The 25,363-nt window shown below is 63.2% G+C and overlaps 1 protein-coding gene across 2 annotated transcripts in view; it reads right to left on the bottom strand.

Annotated features, from left to right (window-relative positions):
- KCNQ2 (potassium voltage-gated channel subfamily Q member 2) overlaps positions 1 to 25,363 on the bottom strand; it is a 50,019-nt gene that overhangs the window by 14,625 nt on the left and 10,031 nt on the right. Inside the window, exons 2-11 of one of the 2 annotated variants that reach the window (XM_042930439.1) lie at positions 18,648 to 18,738; positions 17,849 to 17,975; positions 17,258 to 17,433; positions 16,392 to 16,517; positions 13,454 to 13,564; positions 12,658 to 12,753; positions 8,039 to 8,133; positions 6,865 to 6,894; positions 3,992 to 4,060; positions 732 to 761 (exon numbers count right to left, since the gene is read on the bottom strand). In XM_042930439.1, coding sequence (XP_042786373.1) covers positions 732 to 761; positions 3,992 to 4,060; positions 6,865 to 6,894; positions 8,039 to 8,133; positions 12,658 to 12,753; positions 13,454 to 13,564; positions 16,392 to 16,517; positions 17,258 to 17,433; positions 17,849 to 17,975; positions 18,648 to 18,738 — 951 coding nt within the window. The remainder of the gene's footprint in view (positions 1 to 731; positions 762 to 3,991; positions 4,061 to 6,864; positions 6,895 to 8,038; positions 8,134 to 12,657; positions 12,754 to 13,453; positions 13,565 to 16,391; positions 16,518 to 17,257; positions 17,434 to 17,848; positions 17,976 to 18,647; positions 18,739 to 25,363) is intronic. The other variant, XM_042930440.1, reaches the window with a different exon arrangement.

The raw sequence follows: 25,363 nt of genomic DNA, 5'->3' as shown, positions 1-25,363 counted from the left end.
GTCACCCTTGCTCCAGCGGCTGGTTCGGGGCAAGAGTGTGGCCAGTCTTCTGTCACCCCCTCTGGGGGAACATGGGGGGAGGAGCGTGCCCTCCCCCGGTGCATGGAGAGGGTAGGGCTCAGCCTAACTTGAGCGGCCAGTTAAGTGGCCTGCGGTCCAGAAGGGACTAGACTCGCGGCAGGGTGTTGGGGGGGGCACGCCCCGAGCTCAGCATGGTGATACACAGGCAGGCTGGGGTTTATCAGACTTGGAAGTCATGAAACAGTCGATTTTCTTCTTAGTACAGGAAAACATCAGATTGCTATCAGCCCTTCTCTGCTCCCAGCAGAGATAACCCTCGGAGTCCCCGCACACGGTGGGGTTGGGGGCGACCCCGTCTCTAACCTGCCTGACTGCACACCGGAAGGCGGCACCTGCAGGGGCCGGACAGGCGAACACTCACAGGGCCAGGGCTCAGTTTCCACCAAAGAGGCATGAGGCGGGGAGAGGGCGTCTGGCCCTGTCCTGGACTAGGGGTGCTCACAGAGGTCTGCTGCCTCAGGGCCAGGGGCTGACGGGGGGCGCTGAGCACAGGCAAAGTGATTTAAGGGCCCACAGCGTGGCCGGCAGGGTCCAGACACACAGTTCCACACGTGGGCACAGGGCCCGCGATGACAGTGCACAGACATGGAGGGGCCAGCCCCCACGCACGGCAGCATACCCGGGGCAGCGGGGGGCAAGCGGGCACTGACCTTGGAGAGGGCTCCGGCTGAGGCTCCTTCCTTTAAACAGAAGCGACAAGACTGTTAGCAGCAGGTAGGTCAGGCGGACACCACCCCACGCAGGGCCCAGTGGACCCGCCCCCCAGCCCCACCCAGCCCCACCTCAGTCCCACACGCCCCGAGAGCCCCTGGAGGGCCCGAGGAGGCAGGTCCTGAAGGCAAGAGGGAATTCTGGAAGTGCTCCAGGCCCCACGTTAGGGGCACACGTTTTAATGAGAATCGCCAACGTTAACTAAGTGAGCGTAGATGGAAACGCTGGAGGGTTCCGGCTCCACAGCCAAGGTTCGGGACGGACAGTTGCCCCAGTTCTGGCTCCCACTGTGGCTTCTTGGGGTCACTCTTCTCCGTGATGTTTCCCAGCAGAGAGGCCACGGGGCCGTGGTCCTGGGCCTGTGCTTGGCTCGGCCCAGGGCAATTCTCCAGCGCACCCTGACTGGGGGTAGGTGACTTCCAGGGCCCACGCTCTTCATGAACTGAATGGAAGGCTGGCGGCTTGGACTTTCCTTGGCTGAATCGCGGGGCGACCCCAGGTGACCCGAGTGGGCTCTTCGGGGCGTGTCCAAAGTCTCGGCGGAACAGGTACCGTCCTGCTGTGGCTGGCGGAGCCGTGTGCCAGAGGAGGCAGGAGGGTGCCAGACCGCCCACAGTCCAGCGACGCGGGGTGCAGAGGCCTCCGTGGGACCCCTCATGCCCGTCCTGTAGCCGCCCTGGAGCTCAGACGCCAAGAGCTGCGCGGCGAGTCTCCGGTGACGGCATTACAAAGACCCACAAATCTGGCGGCTTAAGACCACGGGAGCTTCTCTTTCGGTTTGGAGGCCAGAGTCAGAAATCCAGGTGTCGGTCCGCAGCTCCCCGCCTGGGGCCGGAGCGTGGGGTCCCTCCTCCTCTCCCAGCCCCTGGGGGCCCCTTGCACTCCTGAGCTTGTGGCCGTGCCCCTCCAGTCTCCTCCTCCCTGTCACAGGGCTTCTCTTCTGTGTCTGGTCTTTTCAGGACACGTGTCCCTGGGTCTAGGGGCACCCCAATCCAGGATGACCTTCCCTTGAGATCCTTAGCTACATCTTCCAACCCCCCTTTCCCAAATCAGGTCCACTCACGGTTCAAGGGCATGGACATCTTCCGGGGGCCACCACTAAACCCACTACGGTCTGTGCCTTAGCACCCCAAAATTCATGTCCACCTTATACCCCAACACCCCAAAGTCTCAACCCATGACAGCATCAGCCCTACGTCCAAATCTCAACTAACGCTCAGTAGCTCAGAGAACCCATAATCGCGGGGTCTCGTTCATCTGAGCCAGATGCGAGGAAAAGTGCATGTGATCCACACTTGGGTAAAAGTCCTCTCCAGGTGGGGACCCGTCAACTCTAGAAAACCAGTGATCTGTCCCCCAAATACAACAGGACAGACAGGCCCAGAGAGGCCCACCCAAACAGGGAGAAGTTGGAAGGCATAAAGGGTCACCAGTGCCCAAGGTCTGAGACCCAGCAGGAAACCTCTCTTGGTCACAAGCGCCTCGGTGGTCTCCAGGGGCCCCGGCCCGAACCCGCCCCGCACCTGCCCGGGCCCCAGCCGTTCTCCCCTCGCCCCGAGGGCCCGGCGTGTTTGTGGCTGGGGAACCCCATCAGCCTGCCTCCTGCCCGCGGGTCCCCAGACTGCCAAGCCCTCCTTCGCTCAGTCTGTCTGTCCCTGCCGGCCAGGGCATGCTGCTATAAATTCTTAACAGCCGCGTGGGCCTCCCACACACGCCACGGGGACAGGCAGTTGTGCAGGAGGGTTCCCACACATCTCCCCCGGGTGACCCACCTTACCGCCTCTGCCAAGAGAGCTTAGACCCGCCCGTCAACACACCGAGCTCTCCCACCAAGGCTGTCCCCGCCCACGACCCTCCTTCCAGAGCGCCATCTCCTAACTTTGTGTCCCCCGCGGTCTTTGTGTCCCCCGCGGTCTCGACGGGGCCGCGGCCCCGAGTCTTCAGGCACTGGCTTCTCTGCTCTGAGGTTGATTCAATTCCCCCTCACCGCCCCAGACAGTGTCTTCCACGAGGTTCGGCCTGTCTGCCACCGTCTGTGACAAGAGTGGCCCTCCTCCCTTAGCCGGCGATCCCCATTTCCATGCAAGACCTCACCAGCAGCGCGTACGGCACCCTCCGGCGGCCTGTGCCCTGACCAGACCGTCCCCGCCACGCTCCTCACTCCCCGGAGCTCTTACTGGAACCACTCCCACGGCCGTGTTTCCTGTCAATCATTTCCTCCAGGGAACCCAGGACTTTCCTGTGTCTTTTTTCCATTTCTTCCAGACCGCCCTCTCCCATATCCCATCCCAGGCACCGTGGGTAGTGCCACAGGTTCCTAACGTCTGGTTACAGACCTGCACTCATCTGCCAGGCCGCACAGGAGCACAAACCAGGCAGCCTACACAACACAGGCTACTTCATCGAGCTGGGGCGGCCGAGCTCCCCTGAGGCTCTGGGCGGGGCCTGAGGGGGGGTGTCCCTCCTGCCTCTCCCAGCTCCTGGTGGCCCCAGGCATCCTGGGCCCCTGGCCACATCCCTCCCACCTCTGCCTCCCCTCACGCGGGCACGCTGTCTTGGGATTCAGGGCCCATGTTCATCCAGAATGGTTTCGTGTTGAGATCCTTCACATAATAACACCTGCAAAGCTTTTTTCCAAAGAAGGCTGTGTTCACGGGTTCCGGGGCGCAGACATACCTTCAGGGGATGGGGGCCACCGCTCAACCCTTACGGGCGGCCCACCCCGCTGACCCCTCTTCAGAGGCGGCAAGCCGCGCGGGGCAGCCCTCTGCGCGGGGGCCCAGGCGGCCACCCCTCCACACACCCGGCTCTGTGCCCCTGCACTCGAGTCGCAGATTTGGGGGGATTACGAGAGAACCAGCAGGCACCGCAGCGTGTGCGTCGGCCCGCTGCCCCAGAGAGATGTGGGGATGGGCTCCCCCCGGCCCGGGGCTGGCACGCCAGCCACGGGAGGAGCCCCTGGCCCCACGCGGAGCAGCACCCTCTGTGCCCACCCCCCACACCGGCCACCCTCTGGAGATCGGAGCCTCAACCAGGTCAGCAGAAGCTTTGGAAACCACCAAGGCCACCAGGCCCCGTGGCCAGCAGTGCCGGGGACCTCCTGTGGCTGCCTGCCCCTCACCGAGGACCCCCAGGAGGGCTGAGACACCCCCCCCCCGCCGCTGCCCCCCAAGCTCCAGCCCAGGCGCCCTCTGCTGACCTGAAGGTGAGCCCAGATTTACTCTTGAGGTTCCGAAGCAGCTCCAGCTGGTTGAGCGGCGGGATCAGTCTGTGGCGAGAAGAGGCACAGTGAGCTTCTGGCCGCCTAGGCCTGGGGGACCCTCACCCCTGCTCTCACCAGCATCCACTGCACACACAGGCACCTACGGTGTTAATGCTGGGGGCATGGGTGTGGCCTGTCCCAGGCAGGGGGAGGGGACGGCTCCCCGGCAGTGGTGGCCCTGGGGGGCCACCCGCACTCTCCCGGCTACACGTCTCCCGGGGTCCGTGGCGCTGGAGGCGGGCAGTGAGCAACATGCACGGCAGGGGGCAGGAACAGCACCCGGGCCGTCCATGGAGAGTGTGGGGAGGGTCTAGAAGGGCACCGGAGGACAGGCTGGGGGGCCATGTACTGTCTTCTCTCCCTTCCCAATCCCTGAACACCCCCGAGGGGCAGTACCGTTGCAAACAGCATCCCAACATACTCATGGTCCCAGATCCCTCCCTGCAAAGCCAGGGCGGGGACCGAGGTCACAGAAAAGGGCTCTTTGCTGGGCAGAGAGAAGTCCGCTGCAGATGGGCGGCCTGGACAGCTGGAAGAAAAGGCTCTGCTCCAAGCCCCCTCTTCCCAGACCGGGCCACGCCCACCCAGGACAGCCTGCTGCCCGGCCCCCGCCCGCAGGTGGGCGTTCGCCCATGTGGCCACTGGGCAGCTCCAGGCAGGACTTCCACAGGAGCCAAGGGGACAGTCAAGTCTCCGCCTTGACACCAAGGCAGAGATCTGTAAATCCTGCCAGGTTCCTGGGGGACCTCGGGCCTCCCCCACCCCAGCCACAGGACCAGAGGGGCTAACGGCGGGGGGGGACCCCAGTCCCCTCCCAACTTCTGGGGCAAGTTCTGTCCCTCCTCACCCACCCTCCCCTGACTCGGGAGCTCACCACTTTCTGCCCTCACACATTTCTCATCTCAGCGTAAGGAGGAAACGCCCCTGCTCCTTCCTGACCCAGCCCCCATCCTGCACTGTGACCCCCCCCACCCAGCTCTGTGACCCCTACTCGTCCTCAAGTGGAGTCCCAACCACTCCTTTAAAACCATGCTCAAAGACCCCCACCCAGCCTCAGCCCCCCTCCCTATCGTCCTGTCCTCAGCCCCTGTCCTTCCTGACCCTGGGGACCACTGCCCCGCCCAGACCCCCCCTTGGCCCTGGTCAAGGATCAGCGTCGGAACCTTTACTTGGTGTGGAGGGCACGGCCACTTCCGGCTCAGCCCTCACCTGCTATCAGGTGTGATCCGCTCCACCCCCCCACCCCCACCGCCCGCCTTCACGTGACGTCACTCAATGGCTCCCCCGTGCCTCCACAGTAGGCTTGCTGGCTGCCCTGAGTCCTCTGTGCTGACGGCCAGGCCTCTCCACACCCCTCCTTGTCCGGCCACACTTCCCTGAGGGCGGCCTGCCCTTGGTCTGAGGTCACAGCCTCCCCCCTCCCCTCCCCTCCCCTCCCCGCAGGGCTGTCCCAGTCCCAGTGGGTCAGGACGAAGCAGGAGGTATGTGGGCAGTCAGGCTGGCTCACGGCATGGGCACAGCAGAGGCCCCAGGACTGGACATGGGGACAGAACTGGCCTCCCCACTGCCCCTCAGGCACCCACCCCTGGGCCTGGAGCAGAGACCCTGGACAGCACCCCCCACTCGGCCCCCACACACGCAGGTCCAAGTTCAGGGACACACAGATACGCAGATAGGACGTCATGCCTTGGACACAGAAGCAGGGGACAGAACACAGAGGGGCAGGGTCACGGGCAGGGACGTGCACACAGCACACAGCCCCGATGACGCTGAGGGCGGTTGTGGAGGACGCGGGAGTAGGGACATGAGGGGGGGGCCCACAGGAGAGAGTGGCGGCTGGCCGGGGGCCAGCCAGCTCCGAGAGGACACCTCCAACCACCCAGGCCGGGGAGAGGCTGCTCCAGACGGGAGCCAGGGACCGGCTGGACAAGACGGACAAGGGAGGAGAGGAGCCTATAGCAGGGAACCCCCAACTGCCCGGGCAGCGATGGGTCAGTACACAGGGGGGTGGGGGGATGTACACTGACCCCCCACCCTCTCCTCTGGGCGGGGTCTCTGGCGTGTACGGCCAGTAAAGGGCAGGTGCTGGGGTGGAGATGCCCGTGGGATTCGGGGGCTGCCCGGCCCTGCCCCCACAGCACCCCCCCTCTTCCGGAACGTTCAATCAGTTCCCACGCAGGGCACCACAGGCAAGAGCTTTTGCCAGGGGGATCCCAGGCTTGGTCTACACAGGGAGGGTGGGCCCTGGGTCCGAAGGCCTGTGCCCGAAGCCCCACCCATCCCACAGGGAAGGGCCTGCCGAGACGCTGCCCTGTGCAGCAGCTAAAGGTCAGCGGGAGTGAGAGCCCCACCCCCGCCCCGTGCAGACACAGCAATTGGGACAGCGCTCACGGTCCTCCCGGGTCCAGGGAGGGAGCACCCCTGGCTGGGACAGCAGAAGCCGTGTCCACCCGCTCTGTGCTCTGCACATGGGGCCTGTGGGGAGGGGGGGAGGGCGGGGAGGGGCTCAGCTACTGAGACTCGAGGCAGAAGCAGGACGAGGAACAGAAGACAAGGCAGGACAGACGGATCCAGCCGGAGAAAGCAGCTGACGGGGGAGGGGACCAGTCGAGGGGGGAACCGGGCTCCAGGCAGGGAGGCCACAGGGGGACCAGGGCAGCGCCTGCGCCCGGCGTGGGGGACACAGGCTGGGCACGGGTACAGGGCTGCAGGCCGGGGCGGGCCGGGGGCCGGGGGCCGGGGCGGCCCTGCACCGTCCCAGACAGAGAACAACCACACCACACACGCTGTCCGTCCCATGCATCTCCTACCTGGAGGCCCCGTAGGATTGAGTTTGCGAGCTTTCAAGTGTTTTCACACACACACAAAGGGAAGAGAACGGAAATTTTAAAAGAACGGGATAAGAAAAAGAAAATGAACCAAATGGTTGAGGAAAGTGGGGGAAACAACAGAACAAAGAAAATTAGCGCCAGGGTCGGCCCACTCAGGCCCGAGGGACGGTGCCGGCAAAGCCAGAGCCTCCAGCACTCCCGGGGAAGGGGGACGTTCCAGAGAATGCCCGCCAGCGTGGCTGCTGAAGGAGGGGCGGGGCTGCGGCCTCTGCCCAGGTGACAGAGCGGGGCGGTCGTACCCTGCCTGGACATCGCTACCTCAGGATCCCCAGGGGGACGTCGTCCCAGCCCAGAGCCCCAACCCGCTCTGGCAGCCCAGGCCACTCCTCCGGTGAGGGCTCCTGGCTGGACACCAGTAGGTACAGGTAGGGGACATCCAGGGGCTCGGACGCCCCCGGGCTCAGCTTCGCCCCCACACCCCGCCCCAGGCAAGGATGGGCCTGCAGGGCAGTGTCTGCCCCGAGGGTCCCCAGCCCCCCTCGTCTCAGACCTTGTTCTAAGCCAGAGCCCAGCACAGACAAATCCTGGGGGTGGCCGGGGACTGCCACCTGCTGGTGACCACGCTGCCTCCACCAAGTGCCCCCAGCGCGGGCTTCCGGCCCTTCTGTCCCACCCGAGGGCGCCCTCGAGCGTCTGTGTGCTCTGTGCTGTCGGGGACTCCTGCTCCTACAGCCTCGACGTGGCCCCTCCCCCACACAGAGACCCTGGTCCTCGCTGAAGGACAGAGGTTACCCTTCACTTCCAAAGCTCCGGGGCCCGCCCTGGCGGGCACTACGCCAGGCCGCGGGCCTCCGCGAGTTCTCGGGAGGGGCCTGTCTTCACGATGCTCACAACATAACGTGACCCACAGCAAGGAAGGGAAGCAAAGGGTGGGTGGAGGTGGAAAGTAAGAGCCACGAGCTATAAAACAAAGAACAAAATTAATGCTGCGAAATAAATCACACACAGAACTCCGTGGAAAGTACACACGTTGTTTAAAAAAAAAGGAGAACTCAATTAAAATAATGAACAACCAAAAAATGGGGCTTCAGAACAGACACGATGACAAGCAGGCGGTGTGCCGCGGGGCGGGGTCCCGGCGGGCGGGCGGTACCTGTACATGGGCACGGTCACCGTGCGTTCATAGTACTGCCACGTCGAGTGCAGGTCTGTGCGAGACAGGTTGGTGGCATAGAACCTCCAGGCGGACTGCGGACGGGAAGCGGGCGAGGGTCAGACCATGCCCACGCCCCTGAGGGCCTCGCCCCTGCCCGGGCCCCGTCCGGCCCCACCCCCGCCTCAGTTTACCCCCGGGAGGAGGGGCACACTCCACCACAGGTCACGCTCGCAGCCCGTCTACAGCGAGCCTTTCGTCGTCCGCCTCACCCGACCCTTGGCGGTTGGGACCTGCCACGGCGGCCGCTCCTGCACTCCCCGAGCCCGATGGGGACGCCACCCTGGGTGCGGGCGGGGGGGTGGCTCAGGAGCCGGGGGGCAGGGGCAGAGCCAGGGACACACAGCCGGACCCTCCCCAGTGCAGTGGCCCAGCCTCAGCCACACAGCCGGCCTGGGCTCCCGTTCCCTTTCAATTGTGGCAAAACGCACAGAGCACACGGTCGGCCGTCTCAAAGCGCGCAATCCGGGGGCAACAGGTCCACTCACACTGCCGTGCAACCACCCCCATCTCGCTCCACACTCGCATCCCCCCAAAGGGGCACACGCCCCAGCGCGGGGGCGTCGGGCATCACCTGCACCCGTCTCTACGGCGTCCCTGTCCTGGACACAACCACACAACATGTGGCCTTTCGTGACCGGCTGTTTTCACGAAGGTTTCAAGGCCCGTGCACGTCGTAGTGAGCGTTAGCGTTCTGTTCTAATGATCGAATAACGTTCAACGGCACGGAAACACCGCATTTTGTTCGTCTGTTCGCGGACATTCGAGTCGTTTCCACTTTCTGGCTGCTGTGAATCCCCCAGGAGCAAATGTTTGTGGAAAAGTTGTCGGTTGGACATCTGTTTTCAGTTCTTTTGGGTACACACCTGGGGGGGGTTGCCGTGACGTAAGGCGGCACTTACCCCTCCGAGGCACCACCCAGGGTTCTCAAGGGGCCGCACCCCTGCACCCGCCACCAGCAATGCGCCAGCATCCCGATCCCGCCACATTCCCACCGCCTGAGGCGCTTCTGACTCGCGTTTCTCCCATGAATGATGTGGAGCATCTTTCCACGTGCCGACTAGCCGCCTGGACATCTTCTCTGGAGCCACGTCTGTCCGAATTCATGTCCTAATTGGTTTGTCTTTTTGTTGTTCAGTTGCTGGAGCCCCTTACGGATTCTGGATACCAGAATCTTACCGGACACAGGATTTGCAAACACTTTCTCCCATTCTGTGGGTTGGCTTCTCACTCTCTCTACAGTGTCCTTTGATGCACAAAAGGTTTTAACTTTGATAAATTCCCATGGGTTTTTCTTTTCTGCTTGTGCTTCAGGTATCAGATCTGAGAAACCAAAGCCATGGAGCTCTACACCTATTTTCTTGTAAGGACTGTATAGTTTCGGCTCTCAAATTTAGGTTTTGACCCATTTTGAGTAAATTCTGCATGAAAGCAAAACTTCACTCTTAAAACTGGATCTTCAGCAGTCCCAACACCATTTGTTGCAGAGACATTCTCTCCCGTTGGAGGTTTGCAGCATCATAGTTTGGGGGCTTGTTTGGGGGCCTAAAACGTGGTCTATCCTGGGGAACACTCCCGTGGGGCTGGCAGGCTGTGGGGGGCTGCCCTGCGGGTATTTGCAGGTCCTGTACATCCTGCGTCCTTGTACCCAGGATGGGGGGGGGGAGGGTGCTGACATCTCCAGCTATTATACAAGCATCTAGGTCGCCCTGTAATTCTGTCAGGCGTTGGCTGCACATACTCTGGGGTTCTGCCCCCAGCGTGGACGCGTCTACCCCCGTCCCTACAGTCGGACTCCTGTCAATGTGTCATCGCCTCCTGGGTCTCTCTTAACAGTGTTTGCCTTAGTGTGTTTTGTCTGCCCCGACCACAGCCCTCCCAGCCCCCTTCGGGCCACCGTTCCCTGAGGGGTTCCTGTCTTCGTTGCTGCACTTTTCAGCCTGTCGCTGTCCTTGGGTCCAAGGAGTCTCCACAGACAGCACACCGCCAGGCCCATCTCAAACCCGCTCTCTCAACTGCTGCCTTTCAAGCGGGAGAGGGGGGTGCACTTACGTGCAAAGTGGTCACGGACAGAACCCTCTGTGTGTGCGTGCTCCCAGCGCCTCGTTTCTGCCTTCGGTGCTCGCTTGTTCTGCTGCGTTATCTTGAGCCTCTTCGGAATTTTTAGAAATTGTTTTCTTAATGGCGACCGTGTGCCTCACGGTGAGCGTCTCACAGAAGCATCTAGTCTGAACCAGCTTAGCTGCCACGGCGCACGAACGCGCCCCTCCTCCACCCCCTGGTGTTGTGCCCCTTACATCTCTACACGCTGCACACCAGAAAAACGGATCTGTGATCACTGCCCTATACGTCTGCCTTTTAAATCACATGAAGAAACAAAAGACGAGTCACAAGTCAAAAGCACACCACGGCCGGCTTTGACATTTACCCCGCGGTTACCTTCTTACCAACGCTCACAGCCCCGGGGTCGCTCCAGCTCTGAGGTCTCCAGGCGGACAAAACACAGGCAAAGCCCTGTGCTGACCTTCTGGAACAAGGCCACGCCAGGGACTCCCCAGGGCGGAGGGCAGGGGCAGGCAGGTGCCTTTAACCCCACACACAGCCCACAGTCCTGTGCTCACAAGCACCCCCTCCCCTGGTTGTTGTAAAATTCTGATTTAGCTCCTGAGTCCCCAAAACAGGATCCGGACAGGTTTGCTAATCTGTGTGCCTTTAGCACAGAAATGAGGTGCCGGAATTCTGTCTCCCGCCACGTCCAGTGACCTCCCTGGTCCCTAAGCTTTAATCCAAACCCTCGACTCGAACGTGGGGTCTTGAGAGAGAGGCTCCGGACCCCTGCACCTGTAGTCTGAGCGGTGCCTCCCCATCACCTGCCCACCGGCCCCGGGGACTCCCCAACAGGCTCTCCACGGCTCGGGGCCCCCATGCTGCCCCCTTCCCTGCCTGTGATGTTCAGGGCCCGGTATCCTCTGCACACACATCTCCTCTCCTGCACCTCTGCGTCCAGCCAGGGCCTCACCCCTCCACTCCAGGCCTCTGGCCAGCCGCTGTGCGCACCTGCCCTTCAGGGCCGACCGGCTTCCCAAACCCCACACTCCAAACCTCCTCCCAACCTCTCCACCCTCCTGGACGCTCCTAGCAAAGCCTGGGGCATCTCCTTCTGCCCTCCCCTCCCTCCCTCTCTGGGTCCTGTCCCTCCTGCCCCTCCCTCTCCAGGCCCCCATCTGGGCCCACCCTCAACCCGGATTCACAGAGAACACCAGAGCACCTTGCCCACCTGTGGGGACCTCAGCACAGGGCAGGGGATGCCTCCCCTCCCTGTCCCGCTGCTATTCAGAGCCTGTCCCGGGCCATCCGAGGGAGGATGTCCATTCCCTTGGCGGTGGGGAGGCACTCTGGCAAACTGTGGACCACGTGCAAAGGCAATGGGGTGGATACCGGCCCGGGCACCTTAGCTGCCAGAAGGACACAGACCATTGGAGACTTCCAGAGCATAGAGGGCCCGGGCCTCTGCTGGGGCTTCCCCCGCTGGTCTGTTCCCGTCTGGGCGCCGGGAATCGCAGCCAGGTGACCAGCTACGCAGCTGTGCAGCTGTCCCAGCCTGTAATCCCGAGCAGCGGGGCTGCGGTCCCACCACCTGCCTCCAAAGAAGGATCCCCGAGGAGACGCAGTCCCCCGAGGCATCGCCCGTGACCGCGCGCCACTCGTGCACCGGGACTCCCTGCAGCCCCACCCACAAGCTCAGTGTCCGTCCACCGGGTGGACACCCGAGCCTCGCCCCTGAGCTGCCTGAGTCCTGACGGGGGACAGGCACGCAGGACACTCACGGGGGGAAGCGGGACAAGCGTGCGGCTGCTGAGAGGGCCTCAAACCTCGGCCCCACGTGCACGTGCGCGGTGAGGCCGTGGCCCTTGTCCCTCATGCTCTTTCGCATTTGAAAAATAGCCACTTGCAGCTTTTATGGTGAAAGGTAAACGCGCACGCGCACACACGCATGCGCGCTCGCACGCATGCAGTACGCGCACGCGCACGCCGCCTGTACGCACTCACACGCCGCACGCACGCGCAAGAGGCTGTCCCCAGGGAAGACCATGGCTCCCCAGGTCCGCCGGCGCCCATGGGCTTTGGAGGCGCCCCTCGGGCAGCCTGCTGCTCAGGCTCGGGAGGCACTGCTAGATCCCGAGGGGCCCCTGTGTCCCCAGCAGTGGGACGGGCTGTGTGAGCGCGGGCAGCGAAGCTGAGACGCCACACCTGCCCGGCAGGGGCCCCGTGAGCGGCACGTCAGGGGTACCTGTGACCGCCTGGTCTAGGGCCCGGGGCCCACGCAGGACAACGGCCACCCACTCCCCCACCCCCCCCTCCCGCCCCCCGGGTGTCACTACAGGTACTGCAGCCTTAGGCGTCTGCACCTGGCTCCCGTGCCCAACACGTTCCTGCAAAGGAACAAGGGCCGTGCACGTCGCCGGGGCAGGGGAGACACAGGGGCCAAGGTGGCCCCCCCTTAGCAGGGCCGTGCCAGGAGCGCCCCGGGAATCCCATGTGGGGCCACCTGGACTCACCTGGATCAGGCCCGCTGCAGGGTTCCGCCTCTTCTCAAAGTGCTTCTGCCGGTGCTGCTCTTGAACTTTCAGAGCAAAGCCAGATCCCAAAATGCCCTGCAGATCATCAGGGTCAGACCACGTGCTGGGGACCACAGCCCCACCCCCGCCCCAGCCTGCACACCCGGGGGCCTCGCCGGCTCTGCCTTCCCTCCTCCTCAGTTGCCCATCACCTGGGGACCATGCTGGGGAGAAACACTCGGATTTAGGGTAAAGGAAAACCTCCACCTTGCGGGAGAGGGCCGGGCCCACAGATTACCCTCCCTCCCGGTTGGCCTGCACTGAAGCAAGTGCAGCCCAAGCTCTGGGTGGCAGCCACCTGAGACAGCTGTGTCCCCACCAGCCACCCCTCTGACCTGTCCAGCTGTGGGTGACACCAGAAACACCCCCCCCCCCCCCCGGAGATCTGACAAGGCAGCCTCGTCACCACTAAGCACTGCTCTGGCTCACAGGGACCCTACTGGTCAATCCCATAGGGCTGGGAGGGGCTGACAATGACCACAGATGCAGGGTCTGAAGCCACAGCTGGAGGACGGTCAGTGTGTTCCCACGGAGGCTCACAGAAGCCACCCGCACCCTCCCTGCACAGCCCGGGAGAGGGTGTCCTTGCACCATACCTGCTGCCTGCGGCTCCTGGGGTGCCAGGGACCCTGCTGGCAGCCACGCTCCCGTCCTAGGGACCCCAAGTGGACAGGTGCCCCAAGCTGCGTGTGGCCACCCGGGGGCTCGCCAAGGCAAGAGGGGCCACAGGACTTACCGCAGGAAGAGCAAAGAAGGAGACGCCAATGAGGGTGAATGTTGCAGCCAGGAGCCTCCCGTTCCAGGTCTGGGGGTACTTGTCCCCATAACCAATGGTCGTCAGAGTGATCTGTAGGGCGGCAAGGCCAGTCACTCGGCCAGCTTGGCAGTGACCGCCGTGGACACCCGCAACCCTGAGCTGGACACTTCCAAAGCCCCCGGGAGTCTTACACGCAGCGACCTCCCACACCGTTCGGGGTGAGCTGGACAGGCATGGGGACCACCCTCCCCATCACCATCCTTCCCCCCTGCAACAACCACATCAGAACTCTCCGGATCCTCAGTCTTGCCCTACGTGCCAGGGCAGGATGTGGGGGTCACCAGAAGCCTGTGTTACCATTTCACACGCATGAGGGCAGAAGAACCCGTCAAGCGGCCTCCCCCAGGACGGAGGCGGGGGCAGCTCTGGGCTCAAGGCCAGGCAGCAGCCAGGAAGTGCAGAGTCAGGGGCTGGACAGGAACGGTGCTGAGCAGGAGCCCCGGGGGACAGATGACGGGGACAGGATGGGGACCGTGTGGTGGGACGTGTGGAGGTGACATAAGGCCAGAACGGGAAGGGTCCCCAGAGGTGTGGCCGGAGCGCAAGCTGCCCTGTTGTACAGCGGGGAGAGGAGCACCCATGCAGAGGGGTGCTTGGGCACACAGGAGGGCCCGCTGCCCGTGGAGCAAGCCCCAGGTGGCCCCTAGCAGACTTGCCAGTGGGGATGGGCTCACGCTGTTGGGGACAGGGGCACCTGTCACCACCCACCTGCAGCCCCTGGAAGCTGTCCCCGGGTGCCGCACAGGGCCTGCCATGAGTCTGGGAGACGCCCTGGGTAAATGGAGGCCCCGGGGGTAGGACCTTCAGGGCCTGTTTACATACAGCAAGAAACAGGCCCGGGCGAGGGGCCACCGTCCCCATTCCCGCCAGTGCAGAAAGTTCTGGAAAGTCACAGGTAATGAGGAAGGGCAGCCAGGAGTGGGTGTGGGCAGGAAGGAGACCCACTTCTCACCATAAAGCTTCCCTGGTAGAATCTTCACCTCTTGTGAGGATTACAGTCAAGATTTTTAACATAAACTAAGCGTATTTTAAAGACAGGAGATGCTTCAAACCACCACTCTCTGCAAAAATGCCAAGGTTGTGCAAAGAAGCCTGGAGAGCAAGGGTAGGACCTGGAGGAAGGGCTCAGGGTCAGGAGGTGGGAATCCACGGGGCCACTCTGTGGCCGGACACCTTGGTCCTCACACAGAGAGAAGAAATCACATCCATATGACAAAGGAGTCTTGAAAATTAAATTAAAATCAAGCAGGCGGAGATGTACGGCTGCAGACGCCTCCTCGGGGCCGGACAAGAGGTGAGGAGACAGAGATAAGAGGACACATCCTGAGGCCTGTTGGGCCCGGAGGGAGGGCAACGAGGTAGCTCACGTGCACAGGAGGACCCCCCACCCAGCCACATTCCAGAAACACGTGGGAGAGGATCCCGGAAGTGTGGGTCCTGGCAGCCGGGAGGGCGTGGGAGTGGGACCTCGCAGACGCCCGGGTCTGAGAAAACTCTCAGAAAGCCATCGGCCTGCTCCTCCAAAATGAGGGCAGATTCGAGGGGGGCATCGGGGCGGGCCTGGGCGGGACGAACTGCGGAGACTCCTCAACCCCCACGAGGGTCCCCCACAGCCGCGCAGGCCTACAGGGCAGAAGAAAGGGGAGGCTCAGGCTGGACGTTTTCCGAGAATGACGAGCACAGGGGACGGGGCACCACCTCGTTCTATCACAGCACAGAGTGAATAATTCACGTCTGAAGTTTAAATCCGGAAACAGCAGCGTAAGCATATTGTTGGGAGCATGGAAGCAAACCCCAAGAAAAGCCACAGGAGCTCTGCCCAGAGGGCGAGGAGGGAGTGCGGGGAACTGCGTGGTCACTCTAACACGCACACACTATTCACCATGTTTAAGTACTACTTGGATAAAACACTTAAGTAGCCGTTTCGGTTCCGTTCTTCAAGATGGGAAGGCCATGGCCCACGAACAAGACCTGGGGCAGGGCAAGCCGGGTCACCAGTGACTGGCCCACGGCCCACCCCGCTCCTTCCCGCTCAGCTAGGGCACAGCACACAGACTCCAGGCTGCACGGCAATCGATAAGATGATTCTGGATAAAGTGCGTTCTCACTGAGATGCGTGTAAAAGCTACATATTCCTTTCGCCACTGGATCTGAAGTATCTGCCCAAGGCCACGCAGCCAGCATTTGTGGAAGGGGGCCTGGGGTCCCAGGACCGGCCACACATCCCCAGGCCAAGCGCCCCGCACCCTCGGGGCATTCCAGCACCCTGCCTGGGGACATCCATCCGTGGTTTTGGGCAAGGAGCCAGGCCAGGCTCCATCTAGCTAATGGGGATGAAGCCCACAGGGCAGGGCCACAGACACAGGGCTACCCCACGCAGGGTGGGAGGGACCCTTCTTCAGAGGCTGGCCCAGGAAGAGGCAGGTGACAGGGGAGGGGCGCTCCGGGGCCCTGGGAGCTGGGTGGCCGTGAGCAGGGGCTGTGGGCCCACAGACTCTCTGCCTGCCCTGACGGGCAGCCCGGAAGGTGAGGCCCAGGAGGGCCAGGGGCTCGATTTTGCTTTTCCAGACTCTCCGTGTGACAGAAGGACTGTCCCCTCCTCCCTCCAGCACAGAGGCCTCACACACCGGTGGCCAGTAAGGAAGGTGGGTGACCAGGCAGGGCCTCTCCGCCCACTGCCCAGCCCCAGAGAGACCTCTGCAGCCAGAGAGCCCCTGTGACTCTGCCATGCCCTGGGGGCAGGGGGCACATCCTGGAGATGGGGTGGGGGACAGCAAGGAGGAGGGCCCCCAAGGAAGGCAGTGCCAAGCAAGCGGGTCCCCGGTGAAGGACGATGACCCCAGCTGCCAGGACTCACCAGGCCCCACCAGAGGGCATCAGCGTAGGTATCAAAGTGATCGTTCTCGCCCTTCTCTGCCAAGTACACCAGAAACGAGGCCAGGATGAGGCAGAGGAAGCCGATGTACCAGGCAGTCACCAGCTCCTGAAAGAGAGGGTCACGTCCCGGCTCCCTGGCCCCAGCAGGCACCACGCCCAATCCAGCTCTCTGTCCCCACAGAGCCCTCGGCAGCCCAGGCCGGCACCTGCTTGGCCGCATGGCCCTTAGCACAGGGCCGCTGCGGGGGTGGGAGGGATGGTGTGTGTGGTCCTGGCTGTGTGGTCCCCGTGCCACGTGGCCCCTGCACCTGCTCACACAAACCCAGAGGACGGCCGCTCAGTACAGCCCAGCTCACCCCGTCCACCAGGTATGGGGAGCACCCCCACAATCCTGAGGCACTCCCGCTGCAGATCTGGGACTGCTGAGAACCTGTCCCACCTCCCCACGCCTGGAGCAGGCAGCCCGACTGCCCACTGGCTGCCCTCCTTGGGGACAGACCCCCTCCCCGTCCAGCCTCAGGACTCAGACAAGGACAGGAAAGGAGGCCATTTGGGCTGGCGGGGTGCGGTGTGGGCCTCGTGGGGGCTGCCTGGGACACGGGGCTGGGCTCCTGCCAGGACGTGGGGCAGGGGCACCTCAGGGCAGCCGCTGTGAGCCCGGGCGGCACAGACCCAGGCTCACCCACCAAGCACAGAGCGAGCCGCAGAACAGCCGCTCTGGAGAGAGACGACCAGACGGACCGGGTCATGGAAAGACGCGCCCAGAAGAGGGGATGGGCTGGTTCCCAGCTGACCCGCCCCCTGGGCTCGGTTCCCCAGGGCCGGCGACCCCGCGCCAGCGCTCACCTTGCTGTGGGCATAGACCACGGAGCCCAGCAGCTTCCAGGTGCCGCCGCGCCGGTCCATACGGATCATCCTGAGGATCTGTAGGAAGCGCAGGCTCCGGAGAGCCGACGTGGCGAACACGTTGCCCTGGGAGCCAGCGGCCAGCACGGCGATGGAGGCGATGAGCACCATGATGTCTGCGGGGGACGTCGCGGCTCGAGGCGGGGCCGGCCCCCTGCACCTCCGTGCCTGGTGCGGATGAGGGCGGGGCCCCCAGCCACGTGGATGCGTGGCAGCCCGGGGACGCCACGGCCGTCCACCTAGTCCAGCCTTGCCCGGCACGGCTGCTGTCCTGCCACCTGTCCCCTCCTCCCGCCACCAGGCCGAGCCCACCACAGGCTCAGATGCCAAGAGGGCAGGTGGGAGAAACTTCCAGAAGGAGCCAGTCCTCAGCTTCAGCCTCAGCCCGCCTCCCGTGCCCACACACACTCAGCTCTTCCCGGAGCTGGCAGCCCCCGCCTGCATGCACACGTGCACACACGCACACACATGCCCCGCTCACCTGTCACACACGCACATGTGCACACACGTGCACACGCGCACCCCGCTCACCTATTACGCAGAAAGGCTTCCGGGCAAACTTGAGCCGCCCCCTCCAGCCGCGGTACCGGCAGCAGCAGCCGGCCGCCCAGATCCGCACGAAGTACTCCACCCCGAACACCACGATGGTCACGATTTCCTGCAGGAGAGGCCGCGTTGAGCCACCCCCGGGCCTGCGTCAGGGCTGGGACCAGCCTGGCTGAGCGGGAGTTAGGGTGGGGGGCCCGGCCTGTGTGGGCCGGTGTCAGGGGGAGGGGTCCCACACTCTGGACCCGGATCAGCCTCCTCGAGCGGCCCCTCTGTCGCCAACAGCAACGGAGACATCGCTCTGTGGTTGCCATGGCGCCCGCCCCTGCCTGTCAATTGCCGTCAGCTTCTCAACCCCCGTCCCACGCCCACGCCCGCCGGGAAACACCCCACACCTCGGGGCCAGGGGGCGCCTGGGCCCTCGGGCTCCAGTGAGCAGGGGGGGAAGGGGTGGGGGAGTGGGGTGGCTGTCAGATGCTGTGGGGACACAGGGAGGGCAGCGGGGTGGACCGTGTGTGGGGAGAAGTGGGTGGGAGCACTGTGACAGTCGTGGTGGACGCTGCGAGATGGCTCATGTCAGGAGGTGAGGCCAGAAGGGGCCCAGGTCCACCAGGCTGGAGCTGGAAGAGCAGGGGCCACGGTTGGGGGGGGGGGGGGCGTCTCTGCGGGGGAGGCCAGGCTCATGCAGGAGCAGGTCGGGCGGGGGGGGGCGGTCAGAGGCTCGGAGGGATGGGGATGGGCCAGCGACCACAGCCTCCGTGGCCGCACACCCACGGGGGCTCACCAAGATATAGAGTGCGCCCTCGGAGCTCTTCTCGTACTCCTTGATGGTGGAGAAGACAGACAGCACGAGGCAGGAGAAAACCAGCAGGAAGCTGCGGGCAGAGGCAGAGGGTGTCAGCGGCCGCCACAGAGGGGCCGGGGAAAAGCGCGCCGCACGCACGCACACAGCGCCCCCGGGACTCCTGCCTCAACAGCCCTGGGCTTTGAGACGGTCCCCAGGCTCTCGGGGGGACACCGGCTACCCCGTGGACATCCCTCAATGAAACTCATCCTCCTTGTTTGTAACATCCCTTTCTCAGCTCCGAAACGGAAACCGCCGATCTTCCAAGTAGCACCGGCCCAGGGCCTTGGCCACGGACCCGCGTCCGGGCCGCACCCGGCGGGCGCGCAGAAGACCCATCGGTTCCCGAGAGGTGGAACCAGGAGGCCCCATCTGACACCAGCCAGGGTGTCCGTCCAAAGGCTGAGGGTGGGGTCTGAGGGCACAAAGCACACAGTGTGGGGAAGCTGGACAGGGGCCCGCACACCACACCCCTCCCGTGTGTTACTGCCACCCTGGACGTGCCAGGGGGAGAGACCACAGTGGGGAGGCTGCTGCGTGGTCCGCCACGAGCCCTGCCCCCCGGCCACCTCCAGCCAGACGTCCTGCCGGCACACGCAGCCCCCAGACGTCAGGGCCTCGGCCGGATCCCGGGGCATCTCGGGCAGCCCGGCCCCTCGCTCCCCGAAGATGGGCAACCGCGTGCAGAGACACACGACCCTCCCAGGAGCGTGGCTGGTGAGGGCGCTCCCGGCGCGCACCCCACTCTGGAGCAGAGGCACGGACAGCAGATGACAAAGGCAAAGCCAGTGCCCGCTGGCACACACAAAACCACGCGAAGAAACAGTCACATCTCAAAACCACAATTAATTTCCTTTGCTCATTAGACAATTTATTCAATTAACCGAGCGCTGGAAAAAAAACGTCCAGCTATCTCATGTGTCTTATATTTATTCATAATTCTCTGCCTGGTGGTATTTTTTCCCGACTCAGTCAGTGGGGAAGCAGCATTTACACACAGTGCCTCTGCCAGGAATGGGGGACCCGGAGACTCCAGGGCTCTGGGTCAGGACCCCGGAGGCCTGGGTGACGGGAGAGCCCATGGCAAGGAGGCCACCCAGCCCAGCTTGGCCCGGGGCAGAGGTGCAGAGAGCCCAGGGGAGACGTGAAATCTGGCAGGCTTCCCTGAGAAGGTGTCCACAAAGGCAAAAAGGAACTGGTGGGGCCAAGAAGGGAGAAGGGAAGGGGTGGTCCAGAGAAAGGGACGACAGGGGGTCCCAGGACTCAGCAGAGGGCAAGTCCAACCAGACTAAAGAATGGGGCCTGATGGGCCTGATGCCATTGTCACCCACGTGGGGGGACCCGGAGAGTCCACACTCAGACTCACACTGTACGAAAACATTACCCTGAAGTAAAAAGGGAAGGCCCAAGTCCCAAAGCAACCGGGCCCTCCCGGCCCTGCTTCCTGAGGGCAGCTCTGACTGGCATCTCGGAACATTCCGGAATGGCCTGGCCGTGCTCTACGGACGCAGAGCCCTTCCCAGAAGGCAGGGACTGGGATGTCCAGGGCCACGCCAGCAATACAGGAGAAGAAAAACCCAAAGCCAGACACGGTGAATGTTCCTAGGCCACCAGGTGAGCAGAGTGAACCTGAGCAGAAGCCACCCGGCTTCTGAGGTTTTGGAGCAGGTGGCCACAGACGGCAGGCGGGTCTGCACAACGGGGGAAAGGGGTGGGGCTTGCCCACCCGTGAGGAGGAGGAAGGAGGCAGGCAGCCTCGTGGGGCACCCCACACCCGCAGCAAAGACAAGCAGATCCCCATGGAGAGAGGCCGCCCACCCGCCCAGCCTCCAGGCCCAGGACTCGAGTCTCCCACAGATCCCAGAGCCTTCCCTCACTCCCCAGCTGGCCCTGCAGGCCGCTGAGCAACGGGGAATACACTTCTTTCCAGGCCTCTTCCCATCTGCAGGCACCTTGGTGACAAGGGTGCCCTGCCATGCCCCCTGCCACATCCACACTCATACCCACCTTACACAGGGGGACACTGAGTCTCAGAAAGGGGGCTCTGCCTCTGGCCTCATGATGCCAGAGCACAGTGTCCTTGGTGATGGGGACACGTGGGTGGGGTCCAGCCCTGGGGAGCCTGGAGGAGGGGCCAGCCTCCTGCAAGGCAACAGGGGAGAGTCACCAAAGCCCCGCAGCCCATGGCAGGGCCCCTGGGCTGTAGCAGTTGGGGCCCTGGGCAGACCTGGAGTTTCCTGTGGGTGCTCAGGGGTCTGCAAATGGCCAGTGTTCCCACAGTCCTTTCCCTCAGCGACCCCGTGACCCTCAGTCCCGGCTCCTGACAGCTGTGGGAGGAAGGGGCCCTTCTTCCCACCCCTCGCCCTAGGAGAGGTGTTGGGGACGGTGCACAGGGAAGACCAGCACCACCGCGGGGGACCCTCACGGCACGGCCACGTGCTCAGAGTGTGTCCCCTCCAGGCCCCGAGGACCGACGTGGCTCATGAGGAAACGTTCAGATAGAAATCTGTGCTGTGCTGGCGCAGGATGGCTGGTCTGCTTCCTCTTGATGGGGACAGGTGAGTGGCTCTACCCACCCACAGGCTCATCCCAGCCTGGTCTCTCCAACACCCAAAGGCCCAGGTGGGGGAGGGCCTTCTCATGCCCTCCAGCCTGGGAACCGTCCAGGCTGCAGGGAAAGAAAGGAGGGAGGAAGCGTCCCCGGTGCCAGAATGGGGCGGTTTCCCTGCAGCCCGAGAATGGTTACGATCGCGAATTCTCCGGCAGCGGTTGCCAAGGAGACCAGTATCTCAAGCAGCCCAGATTCCAGGGGCTGGGATGGGGGGGCGAGGAGGGGGAGCCAGGGTGACAAGGGACCTCAGATGACGCTCACGAGCAGCGAGGAAGCGGGCCACCTGGAGACGCAGCTCTGGCTGGAAGCACTCCCCCGCTGGCTGCCTGCTGCTGCGCCCCAGGACCCACAGCAAACACTGTCTACACCCGGCAGCAGGAGAAACCGCAGCCAGACGTCAGGAGGGACATCTGAGCCACAGCCCGAGCTCTGAGCAGAGGACTGGCAGGGTCCTGAGGGCTGGGGTCCTGACACATGGACAGCGGGGAGGGGCCCAGAGCAGACGCGAGGTGACAGGAGAGACAGAGGACGGTGGAGGCAATCACATTGGCCGGAGGGGCCCCTCCTGGTGGTCAGCCTGCAGCCACACCTGCACGTCACGGGGTGCGCCCTGTGGGCGTGTGCGCGTGTGTGGGTGTGCACACGCCTGGGCGGGTGTGCACCTGTGCGGGTGTGTGCACATGTGTGCTCTGCCTGCCCTTGCACTTGAGACAGAGGGGCAGCGCCCACCTCCAGGGAGAGACTCCTCTGCTTCTGCTTCCGTCTCCCCATCCCACACCCTCGCCCCATCTGGCAGCAGGGAATTATTTATTTTCTGGGAAAATATGACAGAACCCCTGCCACCTGGCTCCTCAGTCCTGATTCACTGCTGTGGGGCCAACTGGGAGGGTCCCTCGGCACTGGCAGGGCAAAGCCCCCGTGGTCAGGCCCACCCCAGACCCCTTCACAGCCTCCAAAGACTAACTCAGGAGATGGCTGGGGCTGTTAATCTCATTTGTGTACTTAGTGAAATCACCATCTAACAAGGGAGCAGCCGGGATCGGAGAAGGTTGCCAGCACACCACTGTCCCTCCAGCCCCCACTGGCTGCTCTTCAGCAAGTGGGGAAGGGTCTCTGACATCCAGCCCCGCCCCTCCAGGCTAGAATTCACAGTGAGTCTACTATGCACCAGGCCCACGACAGCCCTAAAGGCAGAAAATGTTCTCACCCATTTAACAGACGGGAAAACAGAGGCTCTGAAGCAGCTCACCATGGCCATTCAGGGTCGAGCCTGAGCACCGTCTTCCGCTGTAGAAATTCCCTCTCCCCAGAATAATGTCCATCCCAATCAGGCTGTGCCTCCCTGGGGGCTGGGTGGCCCAGAAGCCCAGCAGGGCCCGGGGCTGGGCTAGCTTCCAGTGTGAGGCCAAAGCAGGCCCTCCAGCCCAGACTGGCCGCCGGGCCGCGGGAGCCTCCCGCTCACCTCGTCCGCTAGGACTGCAGCCGGCGCTACAGCCCGGAATCTAATTTCGCCCCTAATGAACTGCTCTGCCTGCAGGACATGCTGCCACTTCCAATCTCCAGTAGCGACGGAGCCCGGACTGCTGACGGCTGCTCCAGGCGTAAACCAGATGTGAAAAATCACTTTGAGGTCCCGCCAGCGTTGGAGGGAGGCCAAGGCCGCACTCCTGAGACCCCTCTTCTGGAGCCAAGTCTCACCCGTGGGCGTGGCCTGCCCCCAGCCCACCTGAGCCTGCTAATCAGAGAACGGAGGCTTCTTGGTGGCACCTACCTGCACCTAAGGCTGGGGAGGTGATGGAGGTGCGACGAATGCCTCAACTCAGGAAGTCCCAGACCTCAGAAGGTCCGGCTCTTGGCCCGGCACTTGAGTCCCCCATAAACAGCCTTGGCCTGCCCAGACCCCACCCCCACCTCACTGCACCCATCCACCGAATGGCGCCCGTGGCCACCCCACAGCCACACCTTTCACACTAATGCCCCTTCCTCTCCCAACACCCAGGGCAGGAAGGTGCTCTCAGGGGACCCCTTGAAGCCCCCCACTGGCCAGTGACCCCAGGATGGCCAGGGTCCCTCCAAGGTCTCTCTGGACAGGGGGCCATGCAGGTCAGATGTCCTTCCCTCCCTGAGCCTCGCCCCCTAGTCATCCACCCATCAGAAGCCCCAAGTTCACAGAGGCCCCCAGCCCCCCTTTTGCCCACTGCAGACCTTGCCCCCCTCCCCAAGAGAGCCAGCATCCTGGTGAAGCGCCAGGTGCTCCAGGACTGGGAGGTGTGCAAAGGGACTGAACCCAAGGGGCCCGGGCAGGAAGCCCGCTGGCTCAGCACACAATAAAGGCCATTTCCCCAGGTGCCTCCTGCTCGATCCTGGGAGCCCGGGGTAATTACCACCTGGCTCACGCGAGCACACCAGAGGGGCTCCCCCCACCCCACACCCCGCCCACACAGGGGCTGCGCCGCAGTCTCTACTTTGCACTCCTGGGTCTTCTCTGCCTCCCCAACCCCACCCTTCTCATAGACGATTGTGACCTCCTCCAGGCTCACAGCCTCCGGTCAGAACCCTTCTAGGTGTCTCCCTTCCTCCAAAGACCTCATCTTGGCTCTTCCATCTGATGCACCCCGTGTCCCGTGTCCACCGTGCCCCGCTGCAAACACCTGCCACCCCCACCAGAGACCATAGGAAGTGTGCTTCGCTCCCCTTTTGTCTATTTCTCAGCTTCCGCAAGCCAGCTTCCCTGCCCCAGGGCCTTTGCACACACTCCTCTTACTGCCTGGAGTTCTTTCCTGCTTGCACATCCACCATAGGGCTGCCTCCTCCTTGTCCTCAGGTTTCTGACAGGCTGCCCAGCCTTCCTACACTGGTACCCTCTAAGCAGGGGTCCATTCATTTCCTCTCCTGCTCTCTCTGCTGGCCCCCGAGTACACAGTCAGAACCCACACACAGGGGTGGCATGTGCATCCTGACGCATGACAGCCAAGATGGCCCTCGTGAGGTCAGATCCAACTGGAGAGCAGCCCCCGGCCCCATTCAGACAAGGCTCAGTGGTGCATCCTGAGCAGTCTCTAAACACCACTGGAAAGAACTGGAAAGAAGGGGCCCACGGGTAGGAGGCCTGTGTCCTAGAGGGACCCAGAGAGCTTTCAAAGGCAGATCATGGGGGTCCTGAGACCAGGAGGGGCTTGGCCCTGTCTGAGGAGCCTGGCCACACAGGAACCCACAACAGGGTAGATGTGGCTCACTTCCAGCAAGGCCACACCCCAGAGGAAATGACGGAGGTAACTCGTGCCCATCCACACAATCACAGGGGAGCCTCGTGCAGGATGAGGAGGGTTCCTCTGAGGCAGCCAGCACTGCTGTGGATGTGAGCTCTGGGGTCAGGACACAGCAGAACTGTCATCTGCTGAGAAGACATCACTTTTTGGGGAGAAGGTGCTCAGCAGTGGGATCCGTTAGGACCACGCCCCACAAAACATCCCACATTCCCTACATGAGCACAGGAACCAACAGACCTGCCTCCCTGCCCCACTGCCCCCTGATGTTGATGGGACAGCCAGGCCTGCCTCCCCCAGGGTCAGTCTCCCCCAGACTCTTCCTGAAGAGCCTCCAACTGGCTCTTGGGCTGGCCCATCCCCTGTGCTCCCACGGCTCACAGCTCTGGCATACTGGTCCCCTAAAATCATCCCTGGCGAGTGTTTTCTTGGACTCCACTCACATGCCTCCAAGTGACAGGAGGCTCACCCACAGGCAGAACCCCTTTTTAACATGCCCCCTCCTTGGTCCCAGTCCTCCCCCAGGCATGTGCGTGGGGTCCATTCTCCAGGCCAGCACCCACAGCCACTGTCTCCTCCCAAGCTATAAGCCACCGAGGGCACAAGGTGAGGGGAGTCAGGGACAGGGCCACCTTGTCACCCAGGGAGCACCAGGAGCTCTTATGACAGAGACAAAGCCCAGTGCTCGCCAAACAGGCACATGTAATTCCACAGGGAAACTTCACAATATGTCGTTAGCGTGGAAAAGGATTAGAGAAGTCTGAATCTTATCTCGTTTA

This window comes from Panthera leo, chromosome A3 (assembly GCF_018350215.1).
Source record: "Panthera leo isolate Ple1 chromosome A3, P.leo_Ple1_pat1.1, whole genome shotgun sequence".
Classification (NCBI taxonomy): domain Eukaryota; kingdom Metazoa; phylum Chordata; class Mammalia; order Carnivora; family Felidae; genus Panthera; species Panthera leo.
Note: the sequence above shows the minus strand (reverse complement) of the source record. Positions and strands in the feature narration are given on the sequence as shown.